Genomic DNA, 26,872 nt, shown 5'->3' on the forward strand with positions numbered 1-26,872 from the left:
TTATTGTTTTAAGAGTTGTTTAATATGGGAAGACTATTATATGACTGTTTTGATCATGCAATTTCTCTATTAGGTTGCTTGAATCAAAACTGAGGCTCTATGCAAGTTTCCCGTGTTGAAAAACTAGGAAAACAACTTTCGTCAGTGCAAACAGGTCGACCGGTCCGGTCAACCAGTTAGTGAAGAGAGGTCGACCGGTGAGTTATAACATCTCTGTCACCGGTCGACCGGTTGTAACGTAAAATGCATGCTGACGTGGTAAAATCGACTCTGGATGTGATTAGAACTTTGGGAAACCTAATTATTACGGAAGTATGACTTCCTAAACACTATAAATAGCCTATTAAGTCACATTACTCATAAGATCACTTGAGAGACTTCTTGGAGCCTATTGATAAAAGATTCTTGAGAGGAAAAATTGTTTAATTCTCAAGAACAATTTTTTCTTTGGCTCTCTTGTGATTGGAAGGAGATCAAGAATACCAAGAAGAGATTGAACGACGTGTGCCCACCCACACTCCGATCGTGGAAACGAGAATAGCAAAGAAGACCAGTTGGTTGAGGCTCTTCCGGTTGCTGTTTGGAACGCTTTGATATGTCAGACGTGCAGTTTCCTAAATCTCAAAAGGTATGATTTAGATCTTTAGTATTTATGTTATATAGCATCATGAACATGTTCTTGGTTGGCTTTGACGTTGATTAAATTTTTTAAATTCCGTTGCGCACTCGATGCCATCATTTTCTAACAGTCGTCAGCTGAGGTCTCGAGCTACGAAACTTGCACTCCAAGTTATCGACTTTTACCCAAGAAGGATCAAACAAGTGAGGTTAAATCGGATCGTGACAGCAAAGGATTGAAGGATCAAACAAGTGAGGCCGAATCTAATAAGGATCAATCAAGTGAGAAGGAAGAGGACGAATTGATGGCCGAGATTTGTAGGGATGTGTTGATCGTACAGTGCATTATGATAACTGCCAAATTCACCTTTAAACATATTGAACAAAGTGACTCAAAAAAATTATTAACTCGTTTAGAGGATGATAGATATGAAATTGAGGTTTTTTACAAACGTATGAAATTAGCTATTGAAAAGGCAAAGGAGTCGTTGGCTAAGCTCCAAACATCAGAATATGATGTGTTGGATATTCAAGAATCTATCGATAAATACCTATCTCCTATAAATTGAAGATGCATTGAACAAATATACAGCGTATGGGGCTCGAATACGATAGCAATGTTACGCAAAAAGCCATCAAAAACCTTGCCCAATATAATTCATCAGTTGAAGAACAAAGAAAAAGAATGTGCATCTATTTTAGAGGAGTATATGAAAGTTGGTACATAGTTTTTCCTCAACGATTGAGTTAGAAGCTAGTAGTTTATTTGTTTTTTTTTCATTTTTTTATGCATATATGTGAATGATCCATCAATAAATTGCAATTTGATTCATGTAATAATTTTAAGCCGCCTTTGATTACTCGAATTATGGCATGAGAAGTTACAAAGTTATTCAAGGCTGTTCTTTTGTCATTTTTGAGTTAGGTGACTTGAGTGTAAATTTTAAGTTGAGTTTGAATTATAACTTGAATTAAAGTTGTAACTTGAGTTTATATTTGGTTGTATATATTTGAGTTATGGTTTGAGATACGAATATTTTTGAATTTGTGTTTGAGTGAGTCAAAACTTGAATTTGTATTTAGATAGTATTTTAATAAAAACTCAATGCTGATGGAAAATTTTAATATGGTATATGGGTGAGGTTTTATTCGTCTATTCGTTGTCAACGCATAGAAAAAAAATCATCTCAATCAGAGTTAAAACGAAAAAGTTATAACATTTTGAAGAATAGAAAAACTACTGTTCATTAATTTGAGTTTGAGTTTCTGAACTCGAGTTGAAGGGAAAACTTGAACTCGAGTTTTAGTCCCAAACTCGAGTTCAAACTCGATTTCAAACTTAAAAGAACATGAACTTAAATAAAGTTGTAATTCGAGTTGCTTTTTAAGTTTTTAACTCAAAAAATGGACTGCCGAACAGCCCCTCAATCTTTCATTTTTTTATTTATTATGAGCCAACAAAATTTTGGTATCATTGAAATTATCAATGCTCCAAATTTTAATGAAATTTCGGGAAAAAAAATATGGATCATGTGCATTTGGAAGAGAGATTCGTCTCAAAATTCGAATCATGGTTCGTAACTCGCTACAATATTTTTTCTCACAAAAAAAACACATAAAACGAAAATAATTCTGACTCATAATTCTAAATCTATAAACTAAACGTCGATACAACGATAAGAAAATGAAGATTTATTTTAAGACAACATTTATTTATAATGATTGCCAAAAAAATTAATAGTAATAATAACAGTAGTAGTAATAAAAAGAAACCAACTGCTCTTAGGCCTTAGAAATGCAGAAACGAATCCAGATGAGGTAAAAAAAAAAAAACCGAAGATTTAGAAATTTCGGAAAAGGTACAGACTAACGTTGTAAAATCTGGTTCCAGATCATCATTTTAGACTCTGTAAATTGTCATACAATTAATAAACTCAAAATTATATAATATGTCAATGCTTTTGTTGTGTGTCAAAATGAATGCAAGTACGCAATTTCAATCATCTGCATCTGCAGATACAGAGGAATGATGCGGAAATGACGACCAGACATCTTCCCAAGTCCTGCGACCCTCAGTTACCTCCTTGACAATGGCTGCGGCCTCTTCCACATCGACACGTATTTGATCCTTGCTGTCCCTCTCCCTTATCGTCACCGATGTTGTCGAGTCCACTGTGATTGCAAACGGTACACCGAGTTCATCAGTTCTCGCATATCTTTTGCCTATGGAAGTACCTGCCAAAAGAAAAACATCAGTCACCAGTTACCCGCAAAAGTACAAGCACATAGGGCCAGTTTTGGAATTGCATTTGTAACTCTTATAAGTGAATATTAAAGAATTTCACCATCTGCCATTTGGTAAACCTGCTTTTGGCCAGATTATGAACAATCTGAGAAAGCAGCTTTTCATAGCAGTATGTTTGGTAAACAATTATGAAAGTGATTGGCAAAGAATTCAACTACTTTTCATAATGGTTATGAAAAGCTAAAGATTCAGGCTTTTAACTTCTACCATTGGCAGATCATGAAAAAAAATATTTTTTTTTTTTATTCTTTAAAGAAACACACCGATTCCAAGTTGGCCCACAAAGTGCAACAGTTATCACTGTCCACTGATCATTCAGAGCCATAAAATCAACATTTTCATAACAAAATATAAGAGATTGATTAATCATTGCAAGCCACAATGCAGTGAAAGTAAAAATAATAATAATAATAATTGAAGTATGTGGATACATCAATGCATTTATGTGCTCCATTGTAATCAATTTAATAGGCCAAGGAGAGAATCTTTTATTACAAACCTGTAATGTCAATCTTATGAGAGATTCCAGCCGCAGTCAAAGACTTGGAAATGTCTTTTGCAACATTCTCATACTGTTGATTCTGAACCAGTGGGAAAACTGTGCACTTAATAGGTGCAACGAGTGGGGGGAACCGAAACACATTTAACTGTTCATCCCCGGCTTTGCTTGGTCTCATGTAGTAAGAGTGCTCATAGAGGCAATATATAATGCGACCAATACCAAAAGATGGCTCGATTACCGATGGTGTGAAGACTCTTTGGTGCTCTTTCTTCTTCTCCTTTGAAATCGTCACCATGCTCTTCTTAATAGTTATATTCTTCTCAAGAGTGCAGACATAAAACTCCACCTCTCCTTTGGTTTCTAAATTGGCTTTCATTTCCAAAGCTTCTTCTTCTTTCATTGCCTGAACAGAAAGCAAAAAAATGCATAATATCTTGCCAAAAATTCACTACATAAAACTACAAAAGGAAGAACCAAAAGAAAAGCTAACTGAAGATTCACCTCCAAAGCTTCAACAACATTCTTTTGGCTCCCCTTGAACGCAAGACCTAGCTCTTTCTTCACCGGAATCACAACCAATTTCTGAAATCCCACGTGCACCATTAATCAAATAAAGATGGCCAATATCAAGAATCATGATTGAAATAAATAAAATGAAGTACAAAAGAAGAGTGATCAAAATATAGCATTACCTCCACTTCTCTGGGCTCTGAAAATTTTTCAGCAGCAACAAGTGCAACGCCACTTTTTTCCTGTCGTGAAAAACAGAAAATCAACATTCAGTGAGTATGTAACCTTTGTCATAAGTGGACGAAAGCAGGTTATGGATTCAAATCTATTTTTTGTTCTACTACTACTGTTTTGATGGTATATACATGTCAAAGGTTCTGCATACAAATTCTCTGCAGCAAGTTAAATCTTACCATCTCATCACTATGTAAATATGTTTTATATTTCTTATTTGAGCTATAAAAAAAAAAAAAAAAAAAAAAACGGGGACAAAGTGACAGAAAAAATTATGCAAAACCATTTTGGTACAACATTAAAATGCTAAAGTTTTTAGAGAACAGAAAGCAATTACTTACTGAATGAGCACGTAAATCATATGCAGATCTATCTGCAATACCGACACACTCAATCCAGCCATAGGACGACTCAATCTCAGCATCCCAACAGTCAGCAGCATAGTGAGCCATTTCATTAGCAAGGTGCTGGCGGAACCGTAAATGGTTTTCATGTATACCAAGACGAGTAAGGAAAAGATATACTCTCCCAATGAAGTAGCCAAGAGTTTCATTGTTAACAATACCCTAAGTGAGATTCAACAATGTTGTTTGTCAAATTCTTGAACACATAGGAAAATCAAAATACACAGTGGGAATAACATTAAAAATTGACATGAAGCAACCTCGGCAACTGCTTCACCCAATCGAATTATCTTTGCAGATTGGCCAGAAGTTTGTTCTTTCCTTGGGAACATCAGAAACTCGAGATTTGCAACTTCTGAAAACTTTGGGTGAGATTTGTCCTCTGGATCAACAAAGTGCTCAATCTCAGCAAGTGTGAACTCACGAACTCTCAGAAGGCCTTGGCGAGGTGATATCTACAGACGTAAAACACAAAAAGAGCCGGTGGTTATAGTTTCAGACGAAGAATGTGCCAGATCTCGCATGGCTGCATTAGGTCAACAGCATAAGTATTGATCACAAAAACCCACAGTACTAAGGAACAGAAAATGTCGAGTACAGAATATTCTTTCCCATTCTGTTAAGACATGAGAAGGCCAAATGCCAGTTTTGGGACACCATACACAATGCTAAAAGAAACATTTCCAAGCAGAAAGACCCGTGAACATGCTCATATGCAATAGAGAAGTATGCAATAAGACATGTTGAGTATTAAGAGAGCACTTCAAACCTCATTTCTAAAAGCCTCGCCAATTTGAGCAGCAGCAAAAGGGAGTTTGTTCCCATTGTAATAATACAAGTCTTTGAAGTTTACAAATATGCCTTGAGCAGTTTCTGGCCGCATGTACCTACAGCAAACAAGATTTAAATATAACCTAGTTATCAAGACTAAACAGGGAAAATAAATAAATCAATAAAAACCTCAAAATTGAATCAGTACCAAAAGGCAACATGCTCACCCAGGGCTCAAGCCAGATGGGCCAATCGATGTCTGGAACATCAGATTGAATGGGTAAGGATCCGAAAGTGGATTCCTAGTGTCCGGAGCTGTGATGCCATACTTTCTGATTTTCGCACCAAGCTCGTCGGATGACAGATCATCCAAAGTAGCAAGGACATGTCTCAACTCAGCAGCAGTCTCGGCAGAAATGGTAAGGTCCTTCTGAAGTTTTTCATTGCAAAAGTCCTTGAGCAAGTGATCAGCCCGGAAGCAAGTACCAGTTTTCTCATCCTTGACCATAAGATCGGTGAATTTATCGACATGCCCCGAAGCTTTGAGAACAATTTCAGGGGTCACTGAGGGACAGTGCACTTCCAACATGTTCTCCTCAAGAACAAAGTGCTGCAACAAATTAGGAATTCACTCAGTACTCCATACAAAAAGAACTGAAATAAATTCAATAAAACAATTTCCAATTCATCTACGAATTTCCATATAATCAAAATTAGATTTAATTCAATACTTCAATATCAAACAGAATTCAATGGTCCAGTCCAATTAACATGAAAGAAATATCAGACAGAATTTATTAGGCCTGGTTTGAAATTCAATGGTCCAGTCCAATTAACATGAAAGACACGAATATCCAGCAGGTATAAACATATATACAACATATATGTACATATATAGACTGAATCGAGAGATAAACAAACCTGACGCCAAAACGCAAGAACATTAGACCTAACAGCGCAACCAGGCGGACCGTAGTCATAAAGCCCGGCGACGCCGCGGTAGATCTTGAACGACAGAATGTAAAACAGACGACGTTCCAAAGTGTTGAGCACCGCCTGTCGGAAAGCCTCCCTGCTGACAGCGGAGCCATCGGCGGCGCCGGTGACAGCTGCTTGGAGATCCTTCTCGATGGAAGCCTTCTGCAGCTTGAGCGCATTGAGGGCTTCGATGGCTGTTTCGACGTCTGGCTTGGGAGCGCCAGCGGCCTTGAGAGCACGGACGCTGTTAGCCTGCGCTTCCACCGCCGATTGCTTATCGGCGAGCGCTCGGCGGAGAGAATCCTCGGAGGACGCCATTGATGAGAAGGTGAAGCTTAGGGCTCGGAGGTTGAAGAAAGATGAAACTGATTTGAAACCGAACCCAGACAAAGAAATGCAGCGCATGCGAATAAGAACGCAAGAATCTCTCTCTGCCTCTCGCTCACTACTCCACTACTACAATTCCACTAGGGTTTGGGTCTCAATATCCTCCGGAAAAATTTAAGACAATGCTCCTATGTATTGTTCTCAATCGTACGATTTGTATACCTTTTTATTCTGAGAGAGTTTTGAGACCTAGATAATACTACGTTTCAAGAAAAGAAAAAAAAAATTAAGATTTTACTTGTAAGATATTTTTCGTAGAAGGAAAAGGAATTTTTCTGATATTTTTTTATTTATCACAACAACCCGCTTCGAGACTTGAAACTACTCGCTCAATTCTTGGATGAATTTTTGTCTGAAAATAGGCCGGACCATACAAATTTCTGGCGTAAAAAACACGCCACATAACATAATCTTTTATGCTATGTTTGGCAGGAATAAAAGAAAGTATGATGGAAAGAAAATATAAAAATGATAGAAAATAGCAATGATAGAAAGAAAATTGATTTTTTTTATGTTGTTTGGTATGAGAAGATGCAAAAAAAATGAGTTTACCTTCACTTGTTTGGTATTAAAAATTAAATTGGGAGGAAAGAAAAAATCTTACTCGTAAATTACTTTTATACCCTTAAATTTTTTACTTGAATGTTGATGGATAAAATGGTACTTTAGTAACTTTGCTCACTTTAATGAGCTGTCTCCATTTTTCATCCCATTTTCTGCCCACTTGTGGAAAGAAAAAAAATGGTAGGGCCCACATGTATTATTTTTCATTCCATTTTCTCTTCTTTTCTCTTTTCTCTCCTACCAAACAACCTACATTTTCATTTTTCCTCCCAAAATCCCTCCACCTTTCTTCCTTCTACATTTTTTTCCTACCAAACATACTCTTAGAGTGTGTTTTGATTTGGGGGAATGGAAAAAAAATCAATATTCATTTTTATGTTTAGTTGGTTTTAAAAAAATGAATGGTCATTCAAAATAGAATGATTTTTTTATCAAATGGCTGAATCATCATTCCTTCTTCATATAAGAGAAATGTTCATTCCAAGCTCTTTTAATTTTCTTTTCCATCGTTACCTTTAAATATTATAATTATAAATATTATAATATTAACATTTATAATATAATTAGTATTATATTATAATAATTTATATTATAATGTAATTATATCTTATAACATATAATAAAATATATTATAATTATATACGTACATTATAATATATCATATTTAATATTATAATAATATCTTATATTATGTATTATACATTGTAATTATATTTATCATTATAATATAATATAATTGTGATATTGTAATAAATAATTATAATAATAATTAGGATAGTAGTATTTTTTTATAAAATTAAATATAATAATTATATATTTTATAAATAATAATATTACATTATATTATGTTATGTTATATTATATTATATGATATAGATGTGATGTTTTCAATAATAATATGATAGTTATAATAAAAATTAAGATTTTATTATTTTAAATATATAATATTATAATTATAATTAGATATTATATTTTATAATATTATAATTAAGTATTTATATAATTACAATATAAATTTAATATAATTTCTAATAATATAATATAGTATAGTTGTAACATTATAATATAAAATAATCACAATATTATTATTTTATTATATTATATATTATAATTATATTATAATAATAAATATTATATAACTATAATTATAATTATATATATTATATCCTTATAATTATATATATATAATATTAGTTATTAAATGATTATATTAATATATATGATATTAGTTTTATTAGTATGAGGGGTAATTTTGTCAACATGAAAATATTAATTTCTCATTTCATTGTATTTGTAAAAGTAGAACTAAACAAATGAATCATCTTTCATTTTCATTTTATTCCATTATCATTCTCATTGCTATTCTCATTACCATTCTCCCACTACAACCAAATGCACCCGTAATTGTAACACCTTCCAGAATTAAACATGTTTAATTATGCTAAATTGTGAGTTATTAGTGTGCCTAATTTGATTTTTAAAATTAATCAATGAACTTTAAATTATTTTCAGGATTTATGATTTCGCCCTAAAAGTTTTTGAAAATACACTTAAATTTTTAATGTATTTTTCCCTTTTTCCCTTTTTCTATTTTCTTTTTTTTTTCTTCCTTTCTTTTCTTTTTCCTTTTTCTTTTTTTTCTTCTTTTCTTTTTTTTTTTTTTCCTTTTCTTCTTTCCTTCCCGTGCAGCCCAGCCCCTCTCTCTATCTCTCTTTCTTTCCTTCTTTTTCTTTCCTCTCTCTCATATCTGGTTCCACGCCCACTGCACCTCTCTCTCTCTCTCCCTTTTCTTCCACCGCCGGCCACTTCCTCCGGGCTCTCTCTCTCTCTCCTGCCGGTTGTCTCTCTCCGGTTCCCTCTCCCTTTTTCCGGCCGTTTCTCTCTCTCTCTCTCTCTCTCTCTTTCTCTCTTTCTCTCTCTCGGCTTGCTACCAAGACACACACAAAAAAAGGAAAACAAGAGAAACCAAGGGAAACAAGGCTCTATCAATTAATTTGAGGTAAACCCCCTGGAAACCCACTATTTGATTTGAATTTTACACTTGAGAAAGTTTAATTTTTGTTAGATTTGAATAATTTTGAGTTAGGGTTTGGATTTGAACAATTATTGTTAGAATTGAATTAAATTTGGGGGTTTTCAGTTATTAGACTTGTTAAATTGATTGGAAACTGATTTTGATGGATTCTGGAGAATTTATTTTGAAATTAAACTTGAATTGCAGGTTTGGCATTTTTCCTATTTATGCTGGCATGCTGCCGAAATTTCTTTAAAAACTTATTTTTAAACTGAAATTAAATAGGAAACCAAACCCATGAATTGGATTTAAATTTTTAAAGAACCCCTAAACTGAATTATAAAACCGTTTGTGAAACTTGGATTTGAGTCAAGGCATACTAGTAGGAAACAATTAAACATGATTGAGCTCAATACGTTTTAGGAATGATAAATATATCCTAAGACACTGCTTTTGTGATAAAGCTAGTGGATAAGATCGAGTATTAGAGCTTTAAAGCTTTCGGAGGTCAAGGTGACGAGAAGTTAGCCACAGGTTTGACATCCGAGAGGTAGGATTTTCTTACCCATTTTCTTGTTAGCCTGTTTTAAAGTGTTTTGGCCAAATAATGTTTTCAAAAGATAATAATATGTTGATAAAGAAAAGTATTTTCAAGATAATAGCTTGATTTTTGGCTATTGATCTCATAATGGATTGATTTCAACTTTTAATGAACATTTTCGTAAGATAAGATACCTTGCGAACTGGTAAGCCCGTTGATGCCCTAGATAGGATATGGAGATAGTGCTGGAACTTTGGACGAACCACCCGAGACCGCTCAAAAAAATTGAGTTTTTGCCCGAGCCCGACCCGCCCGAAAAATTCGGGCCACCCGCCCGAACCCGAATTTCACCTTGAACGGCCCGCGGGCTTATATTAGGCCGCCCGAGCCCACCCAAGTAGCCTGAATTTTTTTAAATTTTTTTTTAATATTAAGTTATATTGTGTTAAAATTTATATATATATATATATATATTACAATTTGAAATTTGAAATGAACACACGAACTACATAAAAAAATTATTTCTTTATTAATTTTTAAATTTGTAATTCATGATTGCCTCGTTAAAAACTTTACCAATAAAAACCCAATTGGGATAAAAACTTGGCAAGAAAAAAAGAGTGCAATCATTTTATGACGAATTACAAATTGTTCATCGATTCATTCTTGGCTTGCCGGTGAAATTGTATCTTGTAGACGTTGATCGGCCCGATTCCAATCCTTAATGCAAACCAAGGCTTCAACAATATTCCTTTGCAATGCATTCTGGCATTCCTCAAGTATTCTTCCTGTCGTATTGAAGGCTTGTTCGGATGAAATAGTGGAGACTGGGATCGAAAATATATCCATTGCCAATCGAGTTAGGATTGGCCAAGTTAGTGCCCGTGCCCTCCACCATTGAACTAAGTCAAATGATTCTGCCGTACCGCCGACTACTAAGCCTTCACTGAGGTACGCCATAAGATCGTTAAAGCTGCCGCTGCCACTGCCACTTGTTGATGAAGATTCACTCACAGCTTCTGTTTGAGTTGTCTTCTTCTTCTTCTTCAACCTGAAAATATTCAAGAATGAATGCGGGTTTTCGTCTTGTTGTTGCGGTTCCTGTACTTTACGAGGTACTCTAAACCTAATCTCATATTTACTATAGATCAAATATATTTTTTTCTTTATTATTGGATATTGGTCCAAACAATTAATGCCTAAAAATTCACCTAAGTTTTATAAACCACTTTCTAAACCTTCTAATTTTAATCTAGGATAAAAAATAGTACATAAACCATACAACAAAGGCAACTTAGACCAATATTTTTTAAATTTTTTTTCCATAGAATGAATAAGAACTCCTAAGATTGGGTCCTCCCTATATTCTCTAAATAAAATACTAATTCTTAAAAGTTCACCTAAAGCTAAAGGTGATGTTGGGTAGTATGTTCCACTAAGTTTTAAAGTAACTTCATGAAACCTACCTAAAAATTGATACAAAACTTCGACAATTTACCAATCAAATTTGTCTATATGTCCTACTCCTAATTTTGCACACATATAGTTTGGTATGGCATCCTTATAGGGGATGCATTGTTGAAGCATAATGTAAGTTAAGTTCCATCTTATAATCATATCTAACGCTAATACTCTAGGAGGTATATTTAATGCTTGTAAGAACCTAAACCAATATTCTTGTCTTTGGTTACTACCTTGAATCTATGCAAGACTATCTCTAATTTTTTTAATGTGATTACCCATTTCTTTTAAACCGGATTTAACTATTAAATTGATTACGTGACATGCACAACATTGGTGAAAAATTGTACCATCACCGAATAAACTTAAATCATTTTCAAAGAACTCAATTGCTTTTGTATTGGCACCAGCATTATCTAATGTTATAGCCATTACTTTATCTCTTAGTCTAAATTCATCAATTACATATAAAATTATACTATATATTAAATCCGTGCTATGTGATTCGAGAACACATTTAAAACATAATATTATTTTATCTAAATCAAATCCTTTAAAGTAATGTCCGGTTACAGCTAAATAATTTTTGTTAGCAACGGCAGCCCAAATATCTGCCGTTAACGCAACGCACCCGCTAGTCGAGTGTAAAAGGTTTATTAATGCTTCTTTTTCTTTTTTAAATAATTTTAATAAATCTTTCCTAAGAGTAGTTTTTGAAGTGAATTGTGCATTAGGATTATGTACAACCTTAATATATCGTTGCCAATTAGAATACTTTACAAAACTAAGTGGTTGATCTAAAACAGCTATCATTCATACAACTTTCATACGATCTACTTGCGGATCGTATTTCCAAGTTGTTAGACCACCAGTTGCGCGATCAAAAGATAATTGTGTTTGGCGGAGTTCGGATCCGCCAGATTGGCTAAGCTTTTGAAGACACTTTTCAGAGTGTCTTCTCAAGTGTGTGGTACCATGAATAGTGTCACATTGTAATTTAGATAAACAATATTTACACTGAGCTATATGTTTAGTGTTACCTTCATTGTCGATCTCATCAATTATGTCAAAGTGATCCCAAACTGTCGAGGTGCGCTTGCATTTTCTCCTAGAGGTTGCAACACTTGTAGACGCAGTCGTACTGGCACTCGCCGCTTTTTCACGCCCACCACCATTGCGACCACGACCTCCAGTACGTCCACCAAGGCTCGGATTAGTAGATTCCTGCGTAACAAATTCATTAGTGGGAAATTGTCCTTCTTCCATGTTGTGTTGGGCATCAACAGGAATACCACTATAACCAAAAGGATCCATTATAAAAAAAAAATAAGAGCGATTTGAGTGAGATAGCTTTAGGATAATGTGATAGTTTTTAGAAAAATTTTGAAAGAGATTTGAGAGATTGAGAGAGATTGAGAGAAATTGAGAGGGATTGAGAGAGTTTGAGTGAGAAAAATGTGTGAAGGATGGGGGGTATTTATAGGGAAATTTTTGGGTTAAAAATTTGATTTTTTTCAAAAAAAATCAATGTGCAATGGCTAGTTAGGTTCGGGCGGGTTTCGAGCGTATTCGAGCGGCAACGGGCAAAAAAGTAGCCGTTGGACAGGTTTTTAGGCATTCAAGCTTTCGGGTAAAATTTGGGTTTCGGGCTTATTTTCGGGTCGGGCACAATGGTCGATTTTTGAACTTTTTTTGGTAGTTCGGGCTTCGGGCCCGAAAAAATTCAAAAAAAACTCCGGCGGACGGCGGTCGACGGCACCTACACGGTGGCGGGCTCCGGCGTGGTCTTAAAATTCAGGCTACCCGAGCTCGAGCCTGAATTTCCACCTTGGACGGGCCGGCATATGGGCCTGCCCGCCCGAGCCTGAAAAAATTCAGGCTTCGGGCAGCCTGTCGGCCCGAAGTTCCACCACTATATGGAGATCGTGTCCTTGGGGGTAGAACCCGAAACTCGTACGGGCCACTACAGTGGCGTTTGGCATCGCTTTGGTCGTGAGTAATTTAATTACTTAAATTACTTCTTGGTTGCCTGTAATATGGAATTTCAGTTTATTTACCTTTCAGAAAAAGGTCGTTTGGTTCCGATTGATTATTTCGGGCCTGACTATCTCATTTTATTTACTTATTTATTTAGTTTTATAACTTTTATCCTACTAGGTCTTTCGCTCATTTTTCATATGTTTCAAAATGTATTAACCCCACCTAGGTGACGCTAGAAGTAGCGCAGAATAAGTGAGGAATTCAATTCTAAAAGAAAGGAAGCGGTGAAACATTTTCCTTCACTATCAAACTTATTAAGGCATGTATTAACTATGGATTGTAAACCTTAAACATAACTAGACTGTGGTTTATGCCAGTTATTTACTTTCCTGTATTTAATTATGTGTGTACAAATTGTAACCCTGTGGACGCCGGAGGCTGACTTTTGAAGCCGATCTTAACAATGATTGTGTTTTCTAGAGTTCGCCTCACCTTTTCTAAAAACTCGATTTCGTTAAAATAGCGGGCCTTGTTTGGAAATACCTAAGTGTTTTAGTTTTGAAATCAAATTTTTTAAATGTTAACCGTTTAACCACCCTCTTAATCAGGTTTAATTTCTAAGCAATCATCCACGTCACTAACCCCTATTTGGGGGCGTGACAGTCATTCTTCAAAAGAAAATATGAAATTGTAATATACTTATTTTTTAAAATATTTTAAAAATCATAGGCTCCGTTCGTTTGTTCCAATCACAATTTAAAATTTTAACTATAACATTTTCTCTCACATAAATTCAAATTTAACTTTTTGTGTTATTATATTTTATCTCGTATAAATTCATTTTTTTAACTCACCGGTGAAACATATTTATGTAATTATTATATGTTTAACTTACATTTTTTTGTCATGGTAGTCAATCACAAAATACCACTTAGGCTCCGTTTGGTATGAGGGATGGAGAGCAATAAATATGTAAATGGTTGAAAGGATGGATAATATGAAGGATGAGGAGGATGACCATAATCCTTCATATTACTTCATAAGATGCAATGAGAGTTGAAAAGGATGGATGAATGTATGGTTGTTAAATTAGTATATTACCTTTCTTATTATTTGCCAATACTTTTTCTATAGGATAAAAAAGTCTTCTTAAGCATGATTTGGATGGTTCTATGAATCATTCCATAATTGGAATGATGTAATTTTGTGGCCCTAAGAGGATGAGCTCTCATTCCATCAACCCCTTCCTTCATCTCCTCCCTCCAACTAAACAAGTGATTTGCCCTCTCTTTCCACCCCTCTCCATCCCTCCATCTTTCCTTCCAACCAAACACACTCTTAGAAAAATTTTATTTATTTTGTCCCTTTTAAAAAAAACACTTTGGGTCTTAAAAAGCACCTACCTACAATAAAAAATAATATTTTTCTTTTTGTCACTTTTCTCCCTTTCTCTATCACTCTATGTTCTCTCGCTTTTGCTAGTGTTGGCATTGAAGCTCTTCCCCATAAAGGCTTAACAAGTTTAACCTTTCTTCCTTGTGCCATTGCCTATGAACTTCCCGTCTTTCAAGCGCGATCCCCCTCCCTTCTATTGGGAATGGCGTTCTTAAAACATGAGATGTAATAATGATATTTTATTATTTGATTAATAAAATAGTTTATTCATTATTTATGTGCATGTATTATTGAATACTTTATGAATATCATTGAAAATTTCGTGATTATTTAAGTAACCTTAAATATTGTATATAGGTGTTATATATGAGAGTATAATATTTAAGGATAATAATTGAAACGATATTCGTAATGAATTTAATTAAAGTTTCAGAATCTTTCCTTCCAACCAAACACACTCTTAGAAAAATTTCATTTATTTTGTCCCTCTTAAAAAAAAAACACTTTGGATCTTAAAAAGCACCTACCTACAATAAAAAATAATATTTTTCTTTTTGTCACTTTTTCCCCTTTCTTTATCACCTATGTTCTCTCGCTTTTGCTAGCGTTGGCAACGAAGCTCTTCCCCATAAAGCCTCAACCAGGTTAACCTTTCTTCCTTGTGCCATTGCCTATGAACTTCTCATCTTTCAAGCGCGATCCCCCTCTCTTCTGTTGGGAATGGTGTCCTTAAAGCATGAGATGTAATAATGATATTTTATTATTTGATTAATAAAATAGTTTATTCATTATTTATGTGCATGTATTATTGAATACTTTATGAATATCATTGAAAATTCCGTGATTATTAATGTAACCTTAAATATTGTATATATGTGTTATATATGAGAGGATAATATTTAATGATAATAATTGAAACGATGTTCGTAATGAATTTAATTAAAGTTTTAGAATCTTTAATTAAAACATTACTAATACATGTCATTCCCACTAAGAATGGAATGGAGTTATCTGCATCATTAATATAGAGGGATATTGAATAAGTGTATTATCCATAATGATATTATGTATAACTGGGACACAGACACAATTTGATTTTCTGATAATTTCTGTTAAATATAGAAAATCAAATTTGAGTCTACCGATGGTCATATATAGAACGATCTTAATCATGAGTTGTTAGTAGACTTCTATTTGTGGATTCGTGTTTTTTTATTTACTCGGTACAAATTTTGAGATGCTAAATCTTATTCTTTGTATATTGAAAACATGATGAAATGGATAACTGAGAATGTTAATATACAAGATGCAATCCATTCCTTATTCTTTGAATAAGCAGATAAATAATTCCCTTAAGGGTTGATTCGGTACTTGAATAAGTAACGAGCTCGTATTCATGAATGTGTTTTATAAATATACTATTCATTAGAGAATCAATGGTACTCGAGGATAAAGATGTAATTAGAGAGGTTAGCAGATTTTACCTAACTATAATTATGAATTATTTATGGAGACTCGATCTATATGTAGTGATTATATCAAATGGACACTTTAAGTTCTTAGAAGTAAATTATGTCTATAACTTCGATAGTGCAATTCAAGTTTTTAGTGGAATAACTTTTTAGAATTAATATAATTAATTATTTAATTAAAGAGTTTAATTAATTATTAATTTTATTAGAGCTAAAAAATATAAGTCTATGAGTCCCCCCGTCATCCTCGTATTATTTGCAAAACAAGATGAATTATTTAGATTTTATTTCACTCTCGAATAATTAATTAAGAATTAATTATATATTAAATAATGTGATTATTTAATTATTCTGTCACATAATGTGGTGGGACCACAAGGGGCGTGTGACAGGGAAAAATTTCACTGTGATTTAGTTGCTTGCTCTCCAAGTAAATGCAGTTTACTTGTTTGACAAGTTTTCCAATTAAATTCAAAAAGGAAAGTAAAGTGTTACTTTATTTATAATTGAATTTGAGCTAAAATTAGAAACTGGATTAAGGAATAATTTTTCTCTCTCATGCACTATGTTGGCCAACCCTATAAGAAAAGAGAAGGAAAGTTTATTTTCAAAATTAAAAGGGAAATTATATTTTAATGAGATTAAAATATATTAGTTACCAATTCTTATTGCTTTGTCTACAAATAAAATAGTTCTTCTAGTGTTCTATAAATATGAGACAATAAGAATTGGATAATAAGATTTTTTTATCTTCTAATTCCCTAAGTGTGGCCGAAAGTTTAGAGAAAAAAAGATAGAACAAGTGTTCTTCCAATTTTTCCTAATTTGTTCACGTACATGCGTTAATAGTGAAATAATACAAATTATTGAGTGACTCGATAATTATCCTGAGCCCACACTCTACGTCTTGCAAGTTTCAAGGATTAGATGAGGAAGGCTTTAGTATTCTAAGAAAGCTTTGGAGCAAGGATCGTTCATTGGCCAAATAATTCAAGCTATCGTCTTAATCGTCGTTAAGGTATTTATTATCATAAATTAATATGATTAATTTATTATTGCATAAATTAATATAAACTATAGCATATTCAAAAAGTTTTGTGAAATTTTTTGTTATACACGATCCGCACTACCAAACTTCCGCACTCGAAAACGTTTTAAAAATCAACACCTTCCCTGTGGCACTGTCCTTCAGCGCCAATGCCTTTTCAACAAGTCTTCCTCAACTAGATATTGCCATGTGAGGTCTCCAAGGCTAGATACCTGATTGCCTACGTATTTAAGGCCAAGTTTTGTGGCCCTTAAAGGCAACGAGATTTTTTTACGAATCGCAATCTCTACTCCTTCAGGCTTATTTGGTATATGAGTTCAAATCATGGTTCAAACCAATGTTCTTGATTTATAACTTTTGAAATTCAATTTTGTTGTTAAAGAAAAATACTATGGTATAACTAAAACCATGAGTTTGCACTATAGGATAACCCATATACCAAATGAGCCCTAAGTGGTTGCATGTTAATTTAGAGTTAAATGTGCACAAAAATAACAGGTTTGTGGGTCGCGTAAGTGTCGATCTATGTCAAGGCGGGTCATGTTAAGGTTGATGATTCTCCACCATTCATGGATTAGATTAATTGATGCAAATATTAACCCTTAACTCGACGTTAATACAACCCACCGACATGAATTGCAATCTATATAGAGAAATGCTAACATCACTCTTTCTCTCACTCTCTTTACCACTAGCTTTATCATTGTTTGACATGTGAATTTCGCTAACATAATATATTATTATTATTTAAACAAAAAATGACATATTAAAGTCCACATGTCAAATAAAAAATGTAGAGAGTGACAAAAAATGATGTTAACATTCCTCATTCTTATTAAGAATAATATTACAAGACACTAGAGCTAAATAGTTAGTATTACCTTCTATTAGAAAGCAAGCCAGTAATATGAAACCCACCGTTTTATTTAAATATGTTTGTTTTATGAGTTTAAATTCATGATTTTATAATTCTATTATAATGTTTTTTTTATAAAAAATTTTAAATTTCAAAAATCATAATCAAAATCAGTGTATTTGAACTATGGTTTGTTTACTTATCAGGATTGAAGAATCATGATGGCATGTTTACTTATCAGGATTGAAGAATGGGAGTGGGGAAATGGAGTCAATCTCATGTTTACTTGTTATTTTTTATCCTGAAATGGGAGTGAGATTGGTGGGCCCCACTCAAATTTAGGATTGAGACTCTCATTCCTAATATTAATATTAATTTACTATCATACCCTTATTTTACTTATAAATACACAATTAAAAATAAAATTCAAAAAATAATAAATGCAACATATATTTATTATTTTAGTACTCAATTATTACACTAAATATTTTAATTATGATTAATTTTAATATAATAAGTACACAATATATTTTTTAAATTGAAAATATCAAATTGATTTAAAGGGTATATTAATATTTTTACATTTTTTCATTCCGAGTTTGGGTGTAAGTAAACGTATTAATGAGATTTGAAATGACTCCAATTTCGAATCCTATCACCAAGTAAACAGCTTATTCTGACTCTGATTTTTCACTCTAAATCTTGCTCACTCTAATTCATGTTTATTCTGATTACGTGTAGGTAAACATACAATACAATGAATCTATAATTAGTGCTTAGCTCTAGCATTTATTTTTGATTAATATTTAATTAGTTAACATGACGACCCCACTAAATAAGGCATTACGGGATTTGGGGGAACGAGCATGCCTCGATCATCACCACCAATTGGGAAAATACACATACGTGGGGTCCCACAAGTAACAGCTGGATTGCATATTTGCAAATTGGCCTCGCTCAAACAAAACTTTACCAAAAAGGGACCCAAGAGAGAGAAGACGAAAGAATGAGAGGGAAAAAAAATCTGCCCAAATTTTTTTCGAAAATCACGCGCAACAAAGTCGCATTTCAAAATGGCCCGCCCAATCCAAACCCTACAAATAGCATTACAAAAATACCATTTCCCTTCGTCAACCCCTATCTCTTTCTCTCTCGCCCTCTCCTCTCTCTCTCTCGCCCTCTCTTGAGTCAGAGACTTAAAAAAAAAAAAGGAAAAAGAAAAACTCTTCATATTCCTTATCCTACGCCACGATCACCCAATGGCGGCGCAGGTTAGCAACAGCGACCTCCCCTGCGACGGCGACGGCGTTTGCATGGTGTGCAAGGTGAAGCCGTCTTCCATGGCCAACGAGACTCTCACCTGCAACACCTGCGCCACCCCCTGGCACGTCCCTTGCCTTTCTCGTCCCCCGGAATCCATGGGCGACGCTGTGAAGTGGACCTGCCCTGACTGCTCCTCTCTCTACTCTCTTCCTTCCTCCGCCGCAGTAACCGCTGACCAGTCGACTTCCGACTTGATCGCCGCCATCCGCGCGATCGAGTCCGACTCCTCCCTCACTGAGCGCCAGAAGGCCGAGCGACGCCAGGAGCTCATGTGCAAGTGCGACCGCGACGGCGATGGTGACGCTAAGCCTCCTTCTTCCGATGGCAGTGGTGGTTCCGATGCCAATGCCGGTAACGAGCTCCTCGATCTTCTCGGCGGCAATCTCAACTGCTCGATTTGCATGCAGCTTCCGGAGAGGCCTGTTACGGTAATGTGAATAATCGGTTATTTTTTTTCTTTTCCTTTTAGTTTTTCGCTCTTCGTCTGCTTTTGCTTTACTAAAATCGTGCCCAATCGCGGCAAAATTTCAATTTTCTGTCATTTTCCTGGAAAAGAAATAGACAGAAAATCGTTTTTTTTTTACCCCACACTATTCGTCTGGGTTTGGGTTTCGATAATAAGGCATTACGTTACGGAATCGGGCCCAATCGTGGCAAAGTTTCAATTTTTCTGTTGTTTTCCTGGGAAAAGAACAAAAAAGCAGCATAAAAATCCTTTATCTGCTGGTCCTCCTTTTTCGAAAGAATCCAATCGATTGACGAAAATTTCAAAAGCCGAGAGTGAACAGAGTAGTAATCCTAGGCTTTCCTTGGATTGCGTGTTTTGGATTCTTTTGCATTTTTCATTGATTTTTCCCTAGTCTTGAGTAGATTGGTTAAAAGGAGAAAAAAATAGAGTACCAAACAAGGCCGTTCATTATGTCTTGGCATTTTCCTTTGCGTCATGGCTGATCCTGTTCCTTTTAGATGTTCAGGGTTTTGGGTGATACTGATTACTGTTTAATCCATATCAAGGATGTAATACACAAGGAGGTGAGGAAAATGGAGGAGACAAACAATCCCTTTCTTATTATGTTTTTATGATTATTTCCTCCGATGTTTCTAATTTTGGAAGGATCAAAGTTGGAGTTATGTGGAGGATTTTGAATCCAAACAAGTATAAATCTTCAAATCTATTCACTTATCCTCACACCCCAATGCCTCTTTCCACTTTTATCCTCCCTACCAGACAATGCCTAAGAGTTTAGTGCAATATTGCTTGCATTGTTTCCATTTCCTTTTATGTTTTACTTGTTATTTCTTCTTTGTCGATTCAGACACGTTCTGGGCACTACGAAGAATCTTTAAATCTTTAAATGAATAAAAATGAGAAAGGTAGAAAACAATATCGTTTGTTCTCAGTGCTGATTAGATTACTGCTCACCCATATAATTTGTCTTGCCATTTTCTTTTTCACATAGTTCGCTTTTATCATTGATTCCGTGTCTTTTATATGGAAATGAAATGCAAGGGTGATTTCTGATTACTCCTGTATCAGAATTTCAACAGGAGGTTTTCAAATGTTGCATGAATTTTATTTTAATTCATTTCTGACTATTTGTGTCTTTCTTGCTTTGTGGTTTCAGACACCTTGTGGGCACAACTTCTGCCTCAAGTGCTTCGAGAAATGGGTTGGGCAGGGGAAGCACACATGCGCAAATTGCCGCAACTCAATTCCACCAAGGGTGATGCGCAATCCTCGCATCAACTCGGCACTTGTCATGGCCATCCGAATGGCTAAGATCTCCAAATCCAACGCCCAGGTGGGACAACCCAAAGTTTATCATTTTGTTCACAACCAGAACCGCCCAGACAAATGCTTCACGACCGAGCGTGCAAAAAAGTCCGGAAAGGCCAATGCTTGCTCTGGAAAGATCTTTGTCACAGTCGCTCCTGATCACTTTGGCCCCATTCTTGCTGAAAATGATCCAACAAGAAATCAGGGAGTGTTGGTTGGGGAATCATGGGAAGATAGGATGGAATGCAGACAATGGGGGACCCATTTTCCTCATGTTTCTGGGATTGCTGGCCAGTCAGGTTATGGTGCCCAATCAGTGACACTTTCTGGAGGTTATGAAGATGATGAGGATCACGGCGAGTGGTTCCTTTATACTGGCAGGTATGGTAATGCTTAGATTATTTTGTCTCATCTTTTGCCATGTTATCTGATGAATGTCTTTGGTTTGATTAGTAGCATACACTGATTACCATATTGTACAACCTAAATCCTTAATTGTATTATGGTTTTTGTTTTCAATCAGAAAATGATGCCTATTTGTTGTTTGATTTTGTGCTAATGCCTTATTTCTCATATTGATTATTTGCTCCTGCCCTTGTTGTCTTAGACTCTTTCCTCCTCTCGCTCTCGCTGTCGTTTGGGAGAGAGGTGTTTTATTTTTCCTCCAACGTTATGGCGTCTAATTACCATTTTCTGATTTGTAATTGCCAGCGGTGGGAGAGACCTCAGTGGCAATAAACGCACAAATGCTACACATTCTTTTGACCAGAAGTTTGAAAAGTTGAATGAAGCATTGCGTGTTAGTTGCCGGAAAGGTTACCCTGTTCGAGTTGTCAGGTAACACTAAAAATAGTTTGTTTAATTAATATGGTACTATTAATATAAAATGCAGTACTGACTATAGAGGTTAGACAATGAGAATGAGCTATTCCTGCTTGAGTTTCTTTCCTGCATTCACCATTTTTGCAGATACAGAGATATATTCTGTAAATATCTGTCACGACCCTTCTGTAGGGCAAAGGTTTCTTCTCTCATCTTTCTTTCTTTCTTTTTTCTTTTTTTTTTTTTTTTTTTTGCAGGTCTCACAAGGAGAAGCGCTCAGCTTATGCCCCAGAAACTGGAGTCCGTTATGACGGAGTTTACAGAATTGAGAAATGCTGGCGCAAAAATGGAAATCAAGTAAGATAAAAATGCATAGGATAACAATGAAAACAGTTAAACATTCAGTTAGGCTACGGCTTTGCTTTCTATGTGTACTGACAGTTTTCTTTTTATATGGTTTTAGGGTTATAAGGTTTGCAGGTATCTTTTTGTTAGATGTGACAATGAGCCAGCTCCATGGACAAGGTCTGCTCAAAGTCATATATCTCTCTTTGTGTAACCCTCTCAATCTATTGGACCTAATTCTTTGGTAAATCTTTATGCAGCAATGAGCACGGGGATCTTCCCAGGCCATTGCCAGCTATTCCGGAGTTGAATAGAGCAGTTGATCTGACTGAGAGAAAGGAATCTCCTGCCTGGGACTATGATGTAAGTTAATGCTGTTTCAATTCAAACAATTATCTTTTTCTTTTCTTTTCTTGTCGAAGATCTCAGCTTGAAGTGAGTTAATAGTTCAAAATGTTCTAACATGTACCAACTCCTATCATGCTTTCCAGGAGGAAAAGGGTCGTTGGTTGTGGAAGAAGCCTCCACCCCCCAGCAAAAAACGGGTGAATACTGATGATTTGGTGAATGTTGGAGAGGAAAGGAGGAAATTCAAACGTTGCAAACAGAATAATACCGTCAGAGAACGGCTCTTAAAAGGTATAGTAGTATTCTAACATATTCTATATTTTTAACCTGCATTTATTCTTTTGTGGTCTGCATTATTCCCCCTTTCTCCAACACCACATTGCCGTAGTAATGTTCTTACAAAACAAATTGTGGGATTTGCAGAGTTTAGCTGTAATATTTGTCGGAAGGTGATGACTCTTCCAATTACAACCCCATGTGCTCATAACTTCTGCAAAGCTTGTCTAGAGGGTGCATTTGCTGGTCAAACTCTTTTGAGACACAGGAATTGTGAAGGCAGAAGAACCTTGCGAACCCAGAAGAATGTTATGAAATGTCCGCACACATCCTGCACAAACGACATAGCTGAGTTTCTTCAGAATCCTCAGGTATGACAACTGATCTTTACACCCTATTAGTAAGGACAAAAAAGAGAAAAAGTACAAGAGATTTTGAAAAGAGAAGCCCGGAGTTGGTGGATGCTGAACATAAACTTATTCTTGCGGATCCCAAATATCTGTGGTAGAAATGATTTGTGTTTTTTTCCTACTGTTTGGTATGGAACAAAAAAAAAAAGAGAAGTGATTTGCAAGAGAGATTGAAAATAGGAATAGTAGAGTTCTCTGTTGAGCATTTTGTTGGGAAGATGTACAAGTGTCTACTTAATCTGATTCTGTGTTTCCGTGACAGGTTAATAGAGAATTGACGAGTATCATTGAATCACTCAAGCAAAAGGAAATGGAGTCTGAAGAGAATGGCGAGACTTCAAAGCCTGGAATGAGTGATGATGATGAAGCAAGTTGTACTGAAAATAGGGAGGAGGAAGCCAAAGAGAACAACACTGTGGATTCTGACACTACTGTTAATTCCAATTCTGACACTAAATTGGATGTCAAGGCATCCGTTGATCTGCAGAATGGCACCAAATCTAACGGTGACAAAACAGGGAATTCTGTGAAACCTCAATGCAGGTCCAAACTCAGATGACAAGGTATCGCTTGAGCAGCATAATGGTTCTAAAGATGAGAACACAGACAGTACTATGAAGCCTGAAGAAAACCCAAAAGAGCGCAAAGTTAAACAGACTCAGCAAGTTTTAGAACATTTGCAAAACTGTCTTCTATATATTTTCTTAGTTTCCTCTTTTTGATTGGAACGGCCAGGTGCTGGAGTTTGCAGCCAAAGAACATTGTTTTGTGATTTAGATAGTGGGGAAAAACTTCGATGCATTTTGGAAAAAGCGATGATGCTTTTTTATTATTATTATTATTATTTGGTGATGAAATATTGCACAACGAAAATTTCATCTAGCTACTTCAAGTTCCTATCTACCTTGTTAAGTAATTTTTGTCACGTTCCTTTCTAATCAAGATTCTGGCCTAACTTTTGCTGCTCAAGCTTCCCAATCAACGCCTTTTTTTCATCTTCCGGGAGAGAATTGAACATGAAGACGGACTTGTCACCAATGTCATCCTGGGAAGAAAATACAAGTTTGTAAGTCTTAAATCAAGGCTCTGTATTGAACACTAATTTAAATGAATTTCATTAGCTCAAATCTTGCTCAGTTCGAACTTAAAAGAGACTTACCTTAATGGGCTGAGAAAACTTCCTTCCGGCGAATATCACGAAAAGTGCCATCCACGAACCAAGCAGAGCAAGTTTTACCCCATCATCCATCAAACCACTCTGCGTGTCAAACCAAGCTCGTCAAAATTTAAGATTGCTATATTTGAACAAGCTAAAAAAAGAAAATTCTTAAAACTTAAAATGGTACATGAGTTCTGTTGGCAATTAACTATAAAACAGCATTGTAAAAACTAGGTTGAAGGAGAGGCAAGAAGAATACCAGGTGGCCAAGAAGAACAGCGGGTATTATGAAAGTGAGAATTCCAGCTTCAAGTTTTCCATAACAAAGACCTGTTTTCATAATGTTTTAAAAAGAAATTCATAGATATATAATGAAAGAAAATATAATGAAAGAAGGAAGGGATTCGTATTTGGAACAAACATAGTAGACATAACAAATATGAATGAAAATTACTACTTAACACCATCATTGATCACCATCATTGATGATGCAATCACCACATAGTAGGAATAGTAGCACATTTTTTACCTTCCTTGAAGACAAGACCGGTGAGCGCTGCAAACAGAGGACCGACAAACCAGATGGCGGTCGGGTTATCCACAACGTATTGGACCAGCCCCTGCCCAGACGGTGCAGCCAAGCTCGTGTAGGTCACGGCGGACCCGACCACCCCAAGCGCCCACAACGCTTGAAGCGTCCGCTTGATTTCAGTGACATATATGTGGATCAAGACCAATGACAAACCCAATCCACCCCCTCCAATCACGTATAACAAGTCGAGATTCTGCTCTATTAACCCTCTCAAGTTATCTGGCAAGAAAGCGGCTGATGCTGCAGCCACAAATGAGGCAGCCGCTGTAACTAGTCCTGATCTGTATAATATCACCTACAAATAATAAAAACTGATATAACTAGAAAAAAAAATTGAAAAATAGCTAATAATAAGGTCGGATTCTTCAAAGAAAAATATCGATACAAAATTATAATTGCTTAGACAATGCAAGGTTGGATATATTCAAAATATGATTCCACTCGTTTGGTTTTCGATATATTGATTTAACGATATGATCAACTGCAAATAAATATAAATAATAAAATACTCTTAGGCTTAGATTTAATTAATATTGATGTATAAACGCTGCCTTAGATATTGTTTTTGCATTTCCTCCAAATAACTATAAGAGAGCTCTTCTAATTTCAATGTTTTGGTGTAATCTTTTCTTAAAATTTTTTAGCAAGACAACTTAGAACTAACTAATTCCAACTAATAAAAGAAAAAGGAAAATCGAATAATTTGAGAAACATGCATATATGGAAAGAGAAAAAGAGAAACGTGCCTCTCGAACATCGGAGGGATCGACGGTCCAAGGACCGTACATTCCTTGATAAACAGAGCTATCTCCGACAGCCTTGCATTTGAACTTGCTTCTGCTTCTGCTTCTGCTTCTGGTTGATGAATATGATCCACTTCGACTACTACTAGTTGTAGTAGAATTACTTGTAGTTGTTGGAAATTGAATGTTAGGATTATAACAATAATAATAGTTGCGGGATTTGTGGAAAGGCTTGGAATAATCCGACAACCTTAGACTTGGAGTTGGGGAAGTTGTGGGTCTGTGTTTGTTGTGATCACAACACACGACCGTTGCCAATACCGCTACTCCTGACGCCGCCGCCGCCGCCGCCATTGCCCTTTTTTTTAATAACAAAATATTAATTAATTATTAAACAGTAACACAACTCTCTCTCTCTCTCTCTCTCTCTCTCTCTACGACTTCACCTATTGATTAACAAACAAACTCCACAGTACTCACTTCTTCAACCATAAACCTATTATCTGCTCCTATTAACTCTCTGTCTTTTACGGAACCAAGAAACAAGTTGCGTTAAACTTGAGAAAAAAACAATCTAGAATCCTCACTTACTTTGCTTCACTACCAACCACACACGTGATGATGCATCATTTGTCAAATTGTACCCCAACCCCAACAAAAAAAAAAAAAAAATCCATTCGGTGGCTCGAAGCTGACTCTTTTGGGCCGTAGCCCAATTAGTTAGTTGTTTGAACCCAACACAAGTGAGGCCCATGTAATTCAACCCACCAGGCAAGTCAAACCTAATTGGATCCTTGAGGAGAAATGAAACGATTATATGGATCATAATTTTTATCTTTTATTTTTAATTAATAATTTTTTTAATTAAATAATTATACTAATAAAAGAACATTAATAAAAAATGAAGGTAAAAATTTAACTTATGTATTTTTAAAAATAAATCTTACAATTTTCTCAATTCTCCTCAATCCCCGCTTCCCTTTTCACTTAACGTTGGGTCCAATCACTTTTAATTTAAAATGATTTCTCCTAATTTC

At 35.3% G+C, this 26,872-nt stretch overlaps 3 protein-coding genes across 4 annotated transcripts; 1 reads left to right on the forward strand and 2 right to left on the reverse strand.

The window, feature by feature from the left end:
• Positions 1-2,434: 2,434 nt before the first annotated feature.
• LOC21396322 (glycine--tRNA ligase, mitochondrial 1) lies at positions 2,435-6,962 on the reverse strand. The gene is made up of 9 exons (XM_010101724.2): positions 6,266-6,962; positions 5,572-5,954; positions 5,343-5,460; positions 4,834-5,028; positions 4,511-4,735; positions 4,118-4,177; positions 3,927-4,007; positions 3,423-3,828; positions 2,435-2,853 (listed from the first exon to the last, which is right to left on the reverse strand). Exons 1-9 carry the CDS (start codon positions 6,725-6,727, stop codon positions 2,615-2,617), a joined length of 2,169 nt encoding a protein of 722 aa, XP_010100026.2. The 5' UTR covers positions 6,728-6,962; the 3' UTR covers positions 2,435-2,614.
• Positions 6,963-19,205: 12,243 nt separating this feature from the next.
• LOC21396323 (E3 ubiquitin-protein ligase ORTHRUS 2) lies at positions 19,206-24,232 on the forward strand. Its single transcript, XM_024167930.1, has 9 exons — positions 19,206-19,791; positions 20,989-21,521; positions 21,852-21,977; positions 22,220-22,319; positions 22,426-22,487; positions 22,568-22,670; positions 22,799-22,946; positions 23,079-23,302; positions 23,604-24,232. The coding sequence occupies exons 1-9, from the start codon at positions 19,300-19,302 to the stop codon at positions 23,898-23,900; spliced, it is 2,085 nt and encodes a 694-aa protein (XP_024023698.1). The 5' UTR covers positions 19,206-19,299; the 3' UTR covers positions 23,901-24,232.
• LOC21396324 lies at positions 23,188-26,400 on the reverse strand. 2 transcript variants are annotated; one of them, XM_024167932.1, is made up of 7 exons: positions 26,086-26,400; positions 25,839-25,998; positions 25,030-25,387; positions 24,760-24,830; positions 24,501-24,599; positions 24,246-24,386; positions 23,188-23,262 (listed from the first exon to the last, which is right to left on the reverse strand). In XM_024167932.1, the coding sequence occupies exons 1-6, from the start codon at positions 26,187-26,189 to the stop codon at positions 24,276-24,278; spliced, it is 903 nt and encodes a 300-aa protein (XP_024023700.1). In that variant the 5' UTR covers positions 26,190-26,400; the 3' UTR covers positions 23,188-23,262; positions 24,246-24,275. The 2 variants fall into 2 exon arrangements, with proteins under 2 accessions (XP_024023700.1, XP_024023699.1); XM_024167931.1 differs by having other exon boundaries at positions 25,839-26,400.
• Between the last annotated feature and the right edge of the window lie 472 nt (positions 26,401-26,872).

The sequence above is a fragment of the Morus notabilis genome, unplaced genomic scaffold (genome assembly GCF_000414095.1).
Source record: "Morus notabilis unplaced genomic scaffold, ASM41409v2 Scaffold324, whole genome shotgun sequence".
Classification (NCBI taxonomy): Eukaryota; Viridiplantae; Streptophyta; class Magnoliopsida; order Rosales; family Moraceae; genus Morus; species Morus notabilis.